This window comes from Heliangelus exortis, chromosome 29 (assembly GCF_036169615.1).
Source record: "Heliangelus exortis chromosome 29, bHelExo1.hap1, whole genome shotgun sequence".
Lineage (NCBI taxonomy): Eukaryota > Metazoa > Chordata > Aves > Apodiformes > Trochilidae > Heliangelus > Heliangelus exortis.
Window position 1 is genome coordinate 1,210,282 of NC_092450.1, and position 12,701 is coordinate 1,222,982.

At 60.4% G+C, this 12,701-nt stretch overlaps 1 protein-coding gene across 1 annotated transcript; it reads right to left on the bottom strand.

Moving 5' to 3' along the window:
• Positions 1-1,152: 1,152 nt before the first annotated feature.
• LOC139788348 (vasoactive intestinal polypeptide receptor 1-like) lies at positions 1,153-10,748 on the bottom strand. Its single transcript, XM_071728252.1, has 13 exons — positions 10,737-10,748; positions 9,792-9,897; positions 7,354-7,461; positions 6,431-6,540; positions 6,092-6,189; positions 5,340-5,472; positions 4,788-4,941; positions 3,676-3,736; positions 3,412-3,478; positions 3,210-3,301; positions 2,516-2,645; positions 1,903-1,944; positions 1,153-1,741 (listed from the first exon to the last, which is right to left on the bottom strand). Exons 1-13 carry the CDS (start codon positions 10,746-10,748, stop codon positions 1,649-1,651), a joined length of 1,206 nt encoding a protein of 401 aa, XP_071584353.1. The 3' UTR covers positions 1,153-1,648.
• Between the last annotated feature and the right edge of the window lie 1,953 nt (positions 10,749-12,701).

Consider the following 12,701-nt stretch of genomic DNA (forward strand, 5'->3'; position numbering starts at 1 on the left):
AGAGGTTTGGGGAAAGGGAATCCTGGAGGCAATGGTTGCCCAGGCAGGGGCTCAGCCCCGGGGGACACAGGATGCTCGTGGGGACACAGGATGCTCGTGGGGACACAGGATGCTCGTGGGAACACAGAAGGTGCCAGGTGGTGGTGGTGGGAATTCCATCCCAAAGCAGTCTGGGCCCCACTGCTGATTCCTGGTGGGAAGAAGCTGTGCAGGGTGTGGGGGGGATGTTTGCAGGTGAAATCCCCGAGCTGCAGGGGACATCTCAGGCTCATCCCTGAGCGGGGCTGAAGGATGGGGTGTGGGCAGCAGCAGGGGGGGCACCCTCAGCACCCACCCAGGGTGTCCAGGAAGCCCTCGGGGGAGCGGGGAAGACACAGGAGGGAAAGGTGAAGCTGTCCCAGCCTGGAGCCTTCATCCTACCCCTGGTGAAGCCTCTCGTGGCCAGGGCTGCCCAGGGGGGACCCGGTGAGGGGGGAGGGTCCCAGCTCTTGCTGGAGCCCTGGGCCAGCTGCAGGGCTGGGGGGGGTTTCCCCGGTCTCCCCCTTTCCTTACTCCCTGGGTGCTCTCAGGGCAGCGGTGGCACCCGGGGCCAGCAGCCCTGGGGACGTGTTGGGGTCCCTGGGTGTGCAGGGACACCGCACGCCGGGACTGACACCCCGGGTCCGGTGTCACTGCCCGCGGCCATGCGGGGACACAGTGCCACCCACTGGCAAAACACCCCCACCCCCCCTCCTCGGGAACCCCCTCCTCAGATCTTCCACCCCGGTACCACCTTTCTCTGGGTTTGGAGAGCGAAGCCGCCTCTGAGAAGCCCCGCTGGGTGTCACAAAGAGATTTTATTGACCAACACCTCTGGTCCCAGGCAAGGAGTTTCCCAGTGAAGATGGGTGAGTGTCACTGCCTTAAACCATGGGTGTCACTGCCTTAAACCATGGGTGTCACTGCCCTCAAACCTTGGGTGTCACTGCCTCCAAACCATGGGTGTCACTGCCACAAACCATGGGTGTCACTGCCACAAACCATGGGTGTCACTGCCTCCAAACCATGGGTGTCACTGCCTCCAAACCTTGGGTGTCACTGCCACAAACCATGGGTGTCACTGATTCCCAGGAGCTGGCAGGACACGGGGGATGGATCATCCACCCCGGAACAGAGAGAGGGGAAATATTTTGGGAATCAGGGGGGGAGTTGGGTTATGAGACCACCCGAGGGAGCTCTCAGATTTTGGGGGTCTCTGCATCTGCTTCTCCCAGCCCCAGGGGGGCTCTGGGGACACCTGCCCGGGAGGAAAATGGGTTTGTGACCCAAAAAAGGAGAAGAGAAACCTCAGCATCGGGGCCACTTCTGTTTTCATTCCAGTGCTGAAGGCGAAATGCCAGATGGCTTTTGGGAGGTGGTTTGTGGGGGTTCCTACCCAGCCCTGGGGCAGAAGGAGTGGAGAAGCTCTCTGCCCCCTGCCTAGAACCCTGACCAAGAGGAGAAGGGGACAGGGGGGACACCAGCACGGAGCCACCGGAGCCCTTCCCGTGTTCTGAGGACGTCAGACCCCAAGCCTCCAAAATCCTTTTCTGACTGAATTTCTGGCATGGTCACTGAGGAGCTGCCCCCCCCCAACCCGATCCCCCGTTTCCTCCCAGCCCTGTTCCCATCAGGCTGTGAAGTCCTGGGTGGTCAGGTTGAAGCCGTTGCTCTCCCTGGATGATTTCCATTTGCCCCAATTCCTCTTCAGCTCAGCCTGGACCTGAACCAACACCACAGCTGGACGCTGGCACCCAGGGCCACCCCTCAGCACCCATCAGAGGGGCAGGAGCTGCACCTGGGGCTCCACAGGGGGTTGTGGGGTGCAGGAAGGGAGAGACCTTCTTGGGGGTCTTTGGGGGTGGTGGGAGGACACACACTCACCTCTCCATTCAGAAAGCAATAGAGCAGAGCCACCAGGAACCCCTGGAAGGGGCAGAAGGAGCAAAGTTCACCCCAGGAAAGGGACTGAACCTTCCATGCACATCTGTGCCTGCATGGAGCATCCTCCCATCCCATCCCATCCCATCCCATCCCATCCCATCCCATACCCTCCCCTCCCCTCCCCCCATCATATCCCATCTATCCCATCCCATCCCATCCCATCCCACCCTATCCCATCCCATCCCATCCATCCCATCCCATCCCATCCCATTCCATCCCATCCCATCCCATCCCATCCCATCCCATCCCATCCCATCCCATCCCATCCCATCCCACCCTATCCCATCCCATCCCATCCCATCCCATCCCATCCCATCCATCCCATCCCATCCCATCTCATCCCATCCCATCCCATCCCATCCCATCCCAGCAGCACTTGGAGGATGGGACCAGTGCAAGGTCCCCTCCCTCCCCTTCATCCCTGGGCTTTGGGGGGACACAGCCCCTTCCCAGAAGAGTGCAAAACCCCAGAGAAACATCCATCCCAGGGTCTCCTGGTGGGATTTGGGATGGGTCTCAGGGGCTTTCCCTTCCCACCTCCTCCAGCCTCTACCTGGTAGGAGCCCAGGACCAACTCGAAGCAGAGCCGTGGGGCCACTGCGGTGTCCTCGGGGCAGAGGGCAAAGACCACGTAGTGAACCCCAAAGAGAGGGATGAGGAGCAGGGTGGACTTGGTCATCCTCCTGCAGGGAGGGGTGGCATGAGCTGCCCTGCAAGAAAAAACCCTTCCCAAGAGCTTCGGTCTGAACCCAAAGGCAGTTTTAGATGAAATCCTCCAAATCCTGGAGGTGCCAGGGGTGGTTCTTAGGGTCATAAAACCATGGAATGGTTTGGGTTGGAAAGGCCCCCCAAAGGTCCCCCAGTCCCAGCCCTGCAGTATCAGGGACACCCTCACCCAGCTCAGGGTGCTCAGAGCCTCCTCAAGCCTCACCTTGAACATCTCCAGGGATGAGGCCCCAACCCCCTCCCTGGGCAGCCTGTGCCATTGTCCCACTGCCCTCCTGGGACACAACTTGTTCCTCACATCCAATCTCAAGCTGCTCTTCTCGGATTTAAAACCATTTCCCCCATCCCAGCCCTCCAGCCCCTCGCACACACTCCCTCTCAGCTTTCCTGCAGCCCCTCCAGTCCCTCTGGGGGCTCCCTGGAGCTTTCTTTCCTCCAGGCTTTTCTCTTCTTTCCTCCAGGCTCTTTTCTCTGTGCTCCTCCCAGGAAGGGGCTCTGGGTCCCCCCTGGGGTCCCCTTACCTGCACTGCTCCCTGCAGCTCTTGCTGATCCCTGGGCATTGGATCTTCTGGGCCAGCACCCTGGTGACGTTGAGGAAGATGAGGAAGTTCACCTGCCAGGAGAAGCTGTGTCCCAGGCTCTGCACAGACCCCTGCCTGGGCCCCCCTCCTGCTCCTGAGGGCCCCCCAGCTCTGGGGAGGGATGCTCCAGGGACATACTCACAAATATGGCCAGGAGGATGGGAGCTTTGATCACCCACCAGTAGGGACTGGTGTAGTCATCCCAGCACCTATGGGAGAGGGGAAGGGGCTCGACCACCACCCAGGTCCTGCCCCAGCTCCCCCAGCCCAGCACCTCTGGCAATTGGGAGGCTTTGGGCATTTAAATAGCATTTAAATGAGGGGCTGCCCCACAGCCCCCTCCTGAGGCTCCCGTGGGAGATTTTGTCCCCTGAGCTGGAGAAGGAGCCCTGGTGTCTGCTCTTACCCATGGTTGTCATACCACAGCCTGGTGAGCACCCAGACACAGACTGTCACCACGGGGACACCTGCAAGGACAGGACAAGGAGGTGGAGTCACCCCAAACACCCCCAGCACCCCCATGGTCCCCAGGACTCTGTGCCTGGGTCAGCTCTGGGCCTCTGGAGGTGGCAGGAAGGTGACAGCTTTTCCCTTTTCTCCAGGTTTGAAAAGGACCTGAAGGTGACGTGGTGTGTGTCACCTCCAGGCCACCCTCCTCTCCTCTGTGTGCCCTTCCACCTACCCAGGATGGGCATTTCCAGCCCCAAGGGATGTGGGGAGGAGGAAGGACCTGTCCTGGTCCCTGTCCCTGTCCCTGTCCCTGTCCCTGTCCCATCCTGCCCACACTCAGCAGCAGATGTTGGGCTTTGCTTGGTGTTACAAACTCTTTCCCCTTTGAGTGATTTCACACAAACTTCTCGTGAGCACAAGGCTCAGTCCAGGCTCCCCCCCATCCCAGGGCTTGGCAGGAGGTGGTTGGACCCCAGGAACAGGAGCCATGAGAGATGCTGAGAGAGTTGGGGGTGTTGAGGCTGGAGAAGAGAAGGATCCCATGGGGAGACCTTAGAGCACCTTCCAGTGCCTGAAGGGGCTGCAGGAAAGCTGGGGAGGGACTTGGGACAAGGGCCTGGAGGGATGGGATGAGGGGGAAGGGTTTGCAGCTGGGAGAGGGGAGATGGAGAGGAGATCTTGGGCAGGGAGGGAGGGAGGGAGGGAGAAATTGTTTGGGGTGAGGGTGCTGAGCCCCTGGGTGCCCAGGTTGCCCCCAGAAGCTGTGGCTGCCCCATCCCTGGCAGTGTTGAAGGTTGGATGGGGCTTGGAGCCCCCTGGGCTGGTGGGAGGTGTCCCTGCCCATGGCAGGGGTGGCACTGGGGGGGCTTTGAGGTCCCTTCCAACCCAAACCTTTCTCTGGTTCTCTGCTGGGGTGGGGGCACAAGCCAGGAAGAGCCATGGGGAGCAGGGTGCCTGCAGCCCTTTGGTCAGGCAGATGTTGGAGCATCCAGAGCAGGCAGTCCCAGGCTGCCCCCAGTCCCTGTGACCTCTCTGGAGGGGTTGTTGGGTGGTGGGTGCTGCACTCACCCCATCCCAGGAGGATGAACAACCAGGTGTAGCTCTGCTCAGAGGTGAAGGTGAGGAGCAGCAGGGTCTGCAGGTACAGCCCCTCCACCAGCAGCCAGAAGAAGTTGGCCAGGACTGAGAACTGGAAGAAGGCAATGGCTGCTTTGCAGCTCACCTGGGAGGATGAGGAGGAGGAAGGCTGAGCAGGGCTGGCTGCTCAGACCCTGTCCCAGGGGCACTGGGTCCGTATCCCCCCCATCCACTCCAGGAGGGGTTCTCATGGTTCTGGTCCCACATCACCTCGGGTCGTTCTTGTAGGACCCTCAGCAACCTCTGCCCAGGGTTGTGCCTGGGTCCAACTCAGGAGCTTCTCATCCTACTGACAGCCCCAAACCAGTCCTCCCAGCAACGTCTGTTTGCTGGTGCTGCTGGGAGAGCCCCAGGAGTGCCAGACGGACCCCCTGGAGATGCTGTTGGGACCCACCCGAAGCCCAAGCTCAGAACCTCCCTCCCCTTTTCCAGGTAAATGCAGCTGGAGCCCCCCAGCACCCAGTGCCCCCACCCCCACCTCACCGTGGCCATGGAGCAGTGGTCAAGGGACTCATCCCAGAAGAGGACAAAGTCCTTGCTGAGGACAGCAGCCCCATGCAGGATGAAGGAGGAGAAGAAGTGGATGTGGATGGAATTCCTGGTGCAGTGCAGCTTCCTACGAGGAGAGAGCAGCCCAGAGGGAGCAGAGGGAGATGGAGGGCACAGAAACTTCTTCTTCAGGAGCTGCTTCCCTGGGTGGACCCCAAATCAGGGACCACATGCGGATGTTGGTCAAGCATGAAGCCCTGGAGAAGGTTTTCCTGCTCTGGAATTGGGAAGGACAGGGCTGCTGCCTGGGAATGAGGGGTGCTGGGCCACCTCCAGAGAGCATCCAGCAGCACAAAACCTGGAAGGGCAACCTGGGGCTTTCAGATCCCTGCAGGACAGGACAATGCTGCAGCTCCTCTGACACCTCCCTGGTTATCCTTGGGGACTGGGATGGAGCCTGGCTGCTCGGGGAGGGGATTTACCCTGCTCATGGTTTACGTGATAGACCCCAGCAGCTGGAGCCATCCCAGAGGAGGCCCTGGAGCTGCTGGGAGGACTGGAGCAGCTCTGGAGCCAGGGGGAGAGAGTTGGGGGTGTTGAGGCTGGAGAAGAGAAGGATCCCATGGGGAGACCTTAGGGGTGGCACTGGGTGGGATTTAAGGTCCCTTCCAACCCAACCCAGTCTGGGACTCTGGGATTTCCCCTGCTCTGTTTCACTCTCCTTTCCTCCATGTGCTGGACCCTACCTGAAGCAGCAGAAGATGCTGATGGCCAAGACCAGGGCTGCCAGGGACAAGGAGTAACCACAGGTGTAAAGTACCCTCATGGTGACAAAATAGCTTTTCTGGAAAGGACAGAACCAGCAGAGTGAGGCAGCAGAGACTGGGAGGTACTGGTGTGTGCTGGGCAGGTGACACAGTGATGTCCCAGCTCTTGATGGAGCTCGGATCCCTCTGTGCTGCCCAGCAGTAAGGATGTGACCAACAAGAGATCCCTGAGACCCTTCCTGTGTTTCATTGCCCACAGGTCAGTGTGGGGCAGGGTGATGCTGGGGGGTGCCCCGTGGTCCCTGGGGATCAGCTTGCCTTGGCCTCGGTGTCATTGGTGCTGGTGGTGGCCTCCAGCTGGCAGGCACGGGGGTAGGGAGGGCTGGGGACACTCCAGCCCTGCTCCGAGCAGTTCCTCTGGATCAGCACTGCAGAGAGAGCCTCATCAGGAGAGACACAGCCACAGCCTTGGCATCAGCACCCCAAAAATGTCCAGCCCGAGGGTGGCACCCTGGGACAGCAGGATGGGACCCCAGCAGCCCCATCCCACCCATCCCCAGCACAGCTGGGACTTGGGACAAGGGAGGAATGGGATGAGGGGGAAGGGTTTGCAGCTGGGAGAGGGGAGATGGAGAGGAGATCTTGGGCAGGGAGGGAGGGAGGGAGGGAGGGAGAAATTGTTTGGGGTGAGGGTGCTGAGCCCCTGGGTGCCCAGGTTGCCCCCAGAAGCTGTGGCTGCCCCATCCCTGGCAGTGTTGAAGGTTGGATGGGGCTTGGAGCCCCCTGGGCTGGTGGGAGGTGTCCCTGCCCATGGCAGGGGTGGCACTGGGGGGGCTTTGAGGTCCCTTCCAACCCAAACCAGTCTGGGATTTGATGGTTTTGTGCCTGGAGCTGCCAGGACCACCCCTGGGCAGGGCTGAACCCCCCTGGCAGGAGGGAACCCCCACCCTGTTTTCCATCCATGTGGTTGGAGGTTGGGAACATGGGGCTGGTGTGAGGATGGGGACAGGGGGACAGTGTCCTGGTGTCACCCTGAGGGAGGATGAGGTCCCCAGGTGCCCTGTGCACAGGGGCTGCTCTGGGCAGGGTGATGAAAGGGTTTGGGGACGTTCCTGGGGTGGCAGCACCCTGATGGCCACTGCCTGGGTCAGAGCACACACCAAGCTCTGGGCAGGGGACAGAGGGGGGACACGGGGATCCCGGGTGGGTCCTGGGGGATGAGGGGGTTCGGAGCACCCCACCTTCAGACTTCTTGAAGATGTGGGGGACATCAGGGCAGGTGAGGGCTCGGGACTGGCCGAGGGGCAGTGCCAACCAGCAGCTGACTCCATCCCACTGGGTCGGGCAGCCTGGGGAGGGACAGGGGGGGTTTAGTGCCACCAGAAAGGGACATGATGGGAGGGGGGGATGGGGACACAGCCACAGCCTCCTGTCCAGGCTGTGACAGGAGAGGCCAAGCTGTAGCCCACAGGAATCAGAAGCATCCCAGCTCCAGCTCTGGGCACCATCTCCTTGGCACTGAGAGCTCCTGGAGATGGGAGCAGATAATTCCTGGGGCTACATCAGGACTCTGGGAAGTTCCTGCCCAGAATTCCTTCTGGTTATTGAATCACAGACCTGCCCGGGCTGCCTCTCTTTTTCCTGCTGCTCTAAGTGGTACCTGGAGACCTCCAGAGCAGCTCCTGAGCCTCAGCCCTGGGTCACCTCTGCCAGGAGCAGATATTGAAATCTGTGAACTCTGAGCAGCAGGACCCTGAATCCCATCCCTGCAGGTGCCCATCCTCTCCCCTCACCCCATTTTCCCACCACAGCCACAACACCAGAGCCAACCCCAGAGCCACAGAATCCTTCTGCTTGGAGAAGCCCTTTAGGATCCTGGAGTCCAAGCCTTCCCCCATCCCTGCCAAGGCCACCCCTGCCCCATGTCCCTCATCCCCACATCCCCAGGCTCTGAAACCCCTCCAGGGATGATGGGGACTCCAGCCCTGCCCTGGGCAGCCTGGGCCAGGCCCTGACAACCCTTTCCAGGGAGAAATTGTCCCCAAGCTCCAACCTAAACCTCCCCTGGCACAACTGGAGTTGTGCCAAAAGTTCCTCTTGTCCCATCCCTTGTTCCTTGGAGCAGAGCCCGACCCCCCCTGGCTCCAACCTCCTCTCAGGGGGTTGCAGAGAGCCAGAAGGTCTCCCCTCAGCCTCCTCTGCTCCAGGATCAACACCCCAGGGCCTTCAGATGCTCCTCACAAATTCTCCATCCCCTTTTCCATGTTTTCCAGACCCTCCTCCTTGCTCTCCAACTTTTCTCCTTGCTCTCCAGCCCCTTCCCCACCTCCCTTCCCCTTTTCTGGACACTCTCCAGCTCCTCAGTTTCCTTCCCAGGATCAGGGAATCCCCAGGGTTGGAAAGGACCCTCAGGATCATGGATTCCCTCATCCCCTCGTGTCCCTGCAGCACTGGGAGGGGGGGAAGGATGAATTCAGAACCCCTGAGGAACCCAGGGATTAAATCCTGAGTTCCCTTCTGCATTCCCCTCTCTTGGTTCTTTTCCAATTCCTTCTTCCTCCCTGGAGCAGGGACCTCTGCCAACCTCCTTGGCTTTTCTCTCCCGAGCTGGGTGAGACCTTTCCCTCCCCTCAGGGTCCCTGAAGTGATTCTGCACCTGACCCTGCATTTATTTTCCCATCTCTGTCAGACCAAACCCCTCAGTGACGCATTTCTTATTCACTAGGTGGTAATTTTTACCCACAAGTTGAGCCAAGCTGCTTTTGGAGAGAAACTGAGATGCAATTAAAATCAAATAAATGAAAAAATGTACAAAAGCAGCACGTGGAAACCTTATTCCCCCCCCTCAATTAGTTTAAAAGTTCTGGATCTGTAAAAATTAAGCTGCTCAAAACGTGTTTAGCATTAAAATTCCACTGGAGAGGGATGTGTGACAAGGGCTTGTGGTGAGAGGACATGGGGCAGAGCTTTCAGACTGGGAAAGGGAAGATTGAGGTTAGAGAACTGGAGGAAATTCTTTAATTTGAGGGTGCTGAGCCCCAGGTTACCCCCAGAAGCTGTGACTGCCCCAGAGCTGGCAATGCTGAAGGTTGGGTGGGGAGGTTGGTTTTTTTTTTTACCCTTTCTTGCTCTCCGGGAGCTGAGGCCATGGCCAAGCCCCGGCCCTTTGCTGCATGGGGTTCAGTGGTGGAGCAGGAAAGGATTTGGGGGTGATGTGAGGGCCCCCAGAGAAGCAGCCCCCAGAGCCAGGACAGAGCCAGGAAGGTCCCATTCCAACCCCCCAGAAATACTGCAGCTGAGCCCCCCCTCATCTGGGGAACCCGGAGCCCTCAGGAGAAAGGAGATTTCCAGGGTTTCCAAGGGATGGGATGAGGGGGAAGGGATTGCAGCTGGGAGAGGGGAGATGGAGAGGAGATCTTGGGCAGGGAGGGAGGGAGGGAGAAATTGTTTGGGGTGAGGGTGCTGAGCCCCTGGGTGCCCAGGTTGCCCCCAGAAGCTGTGGCTGCCCCATCCCTGGCAGTGTTGAAGGTTGGATGGGGCTTGGAGCCCCCTGGGCTGGTGGGAGGTGTCCCTGCCCATGGCAGGGGTGGCACTGGGGGGGCTTTGAGCTCCCTTCCAACCCAAACTATTCCAGGATCTGATGGTTCCCTGGACATTCCTGCTCCCTCCCTGCACTCACCCTGCAGCCTGGGGCTTTGGTTTTCCCTCCTGATGATCTCCAGACACTCAGCTTCTTGATCTTGGAAGTAGAGGATGAGGGAGCAGTCAGGATGTGTGGCTGGAACCTGGGGAGGGGACAAAGGGCAGGCAGGGGGCAGGGAACCAGAACCAGGAACCAATATCCCCATTTGGGCTGCAGCCAGCCCCGGGAGATGCTTTGGATGGAACCCTGCCCATAGCCCCTGACTTCTCCTTCCCTTGCTGCTCTTTGCCTTGAAAACATCACAAAGAGCCACAGCAATCCCTTCCCTTCCCTTCCCTTCCCTTCCCTTCCCTTCCCTTCCCTTCCCTTCCCTTCCCTTCCCTTCCCTTCCCTTCCCTTCCTTCCCTTCCCTTCCCTTCCCTTCCCTTCCCTTCCCTTCCCTTCCCTTCCCTTCCCTTCTCCAGCGCCCTGGGAATCCATGGGGATCCATGGGGAGGAGATGGAGGCCCTGACCCTGCCAGGGGCTGAGACCAGAACCCTCAGAGCAAGGAGAGCAGGGACTGGTTTGTTCTGAACAACTCAAACACCGATCTGGGCATTTCCAGCCCTCCCCTCGCTGCCTGGGTTGTGCTCAGATGGGTTTTAACCAGAGGTGCCAGGCACAGCCAGCAGGGCCATCCCTCCTCCTGCTCCCTGCCTCTCGGTCGTTGGCTTTTTTTTTTCACTTTAAAAACTTCAGGGCTCTCCTCAAAGCTCCTGGCTTTGCTGGCACAGAGGCTGAGATGCCAAGGAGCCTCCCCAGTGCCTGGGGGCTGCTGGCTCAGCACCCCGGGACAGGGTTGTTGGGGATCCCCCCCCCAGTTTTGGGGTTTGCTCCCTTGGCTTTCAGCTGGAGGCTGAGCTGAGGAATTTTTCCTGCCCGTTCCCATCTGTTCCAAGGCATCCTTGCCCATTCCCATGCATCCATTCCCACTCCAATACATCCACGTCCATTCCGGTGCATCCCTGATCACAGGATTAGGGATGCTGAAGGCTCTTGGGGGGTTGAACAGAGGTGGAAAAAGCTGAAGAAGGGGCAAGTGGCCCAAGGACCCCAGGAAGTCTGGGGTGCTATAGGATCACTTGCCTGGGTCCTGTCCTCACCCTGCAGCCACTCCTGGGTCCCTTTACCACCCCTGGGGGGTTTCTTCTGCATTCCCACCTGGTTTTATTATTTACAGCAAAGCAAGAGGGCAGTGGGACAAGGAACCTGCAGTTCTCCTTTCAGAGGTTGCTCCAGGGCAGGCGAGTCCTTGCTGTGCCTCAGTTTCCCCAGCTAGGATCCCATCAGCTTCCTTATAAAGTCCTCAAAGGCTCCAGCACTCCCTGCTTGCTTTCTGGGCTTTTCTCTTTACTTCTCTCTTTTTTTCCCTTCTTTTATCTTTTTCCTTCCATTCCCTCCCTCCCTCCCTCCCTCCCTCCCTTCCTGCCTTCCTGCCTTCCTTCCTTCCTTCCTTCCTTCCTTCCTTCCTTCCTTCCTTCCTTCCTTCCTTCCTTCCTTCCTTCCTTCCTTCCTTCCTTCCTTCCTTCCTTCCTTCCTTCCTTCCTTCCTTCCTTCCTTCCTTCCTTCCTTCCTTCCTTCCTTCCTTCCTTCCTTCCTTCCTTCCTTCCTTCCTTCCTTCCTTCCTTCCTTCCTTCCTTCCTTCCTTCCTTCCTTCCTTCCTTCCTTCCTTCCTTCCTTCCTTCCTTCCTTCCTTCCTTCCTTCCTTCCTTCCTTCCTTCCTTCCTTCCTTCCTTCCTTCCTTCCTTCCCTCTCCCCTCATTTGTCCCCAAACCCTTTGACACCTTCGGGGGGCTTTCCCAGACCCCCACCCATCACCCCACCCGTGTCCCCCCCAGGGGCTCTGTCCCGGGTGGCCGTGCCCACTCATGGTCCTTGTCCCCTGCATCCCATCCATCCCCAACCTCGGGATGCTCCCTGGGAGCTGAGCTGAGCCCCCTCCTGCAGGAGCAGCCAGGGGAGGCTGGAGGGGAGGGGACATTCCCAGGGCACAGCGGGGTCATTCCCAGGGAGCAGCCCCTGGAGCTGAATTCTGCCCAGGGAGGTGTTGGGGTGTGTGTGGGGGGGTCCCGGCATCACCCCTCTCCCTCCCTTCCCTCCCTGGGGGGCAGCAGCTCTCCCCCCCCCCCATCTCAGTGGGTGCAGCCCTGGCTCCGTGTCACCCCCGGAGGGCTGGGGAGGGGGCTGGGGGTGACACGGACCCGGAGTGGGGTCCCCAGAGGGAGCAGGAGAATCCCCCCCCTCCGCCCTCCCTGTCCCCCCCTGTTACCCCCTCTGCCCCTCCTGTCCCCCCCTGTCCCCCCCTGTTCCACCCCTCCGCCCCCCTTGTTCCCCCCTGTCCCCTCCGTCCCTCCCTGTCCCCCACTGTCCCCTCCACTCCCCCCGCCCCCCCCTCCACCCCCCCTGTCCCCTCCTGTTCCACCCCTCCGAACCCCTGTCCTCCCCTGTCCCTCTCTGTCCCCCCCTGTCCCCCCCTGTCCCCCCTGTCCCCCCTCCGCCCCCCCGATCCCCCTCTGTCCCCTCCTGTCCCCCCCTGTCCCCCCCTGTCCCCCCTGTCCCTCTCTGTCCCCCCCTGTCCCCCCCTGTCCCCCCCACTCCCCCTGCCCCCCTCCGCCCCCCCTGTCCCCCTCTGTCCCCTCCTGTCCCCCCCTGTCCTCCTCACTCCCCCTGTCCCCTCCTCCGCCCCCCCTGTCCCCCCTGTCCCTCCCTGTCTCCCTCTGTCCCCCCCTGTTCCCCCCACTCCCCCTGTCTCCCCCTCCACTCCCCCTGTCCCTTCTCTGTCCCCCCCTGTCCCCCTGCCCCCCTTGTCCCCCCCTGTCCCTCTCTGTCCCCCCCTGTCCCCCCTGTCCCCCCTGTCCCCCCTGTCCCCCCCTGTCCCTCTCTGTCCCCCCCTGTCCCCCCTGTCA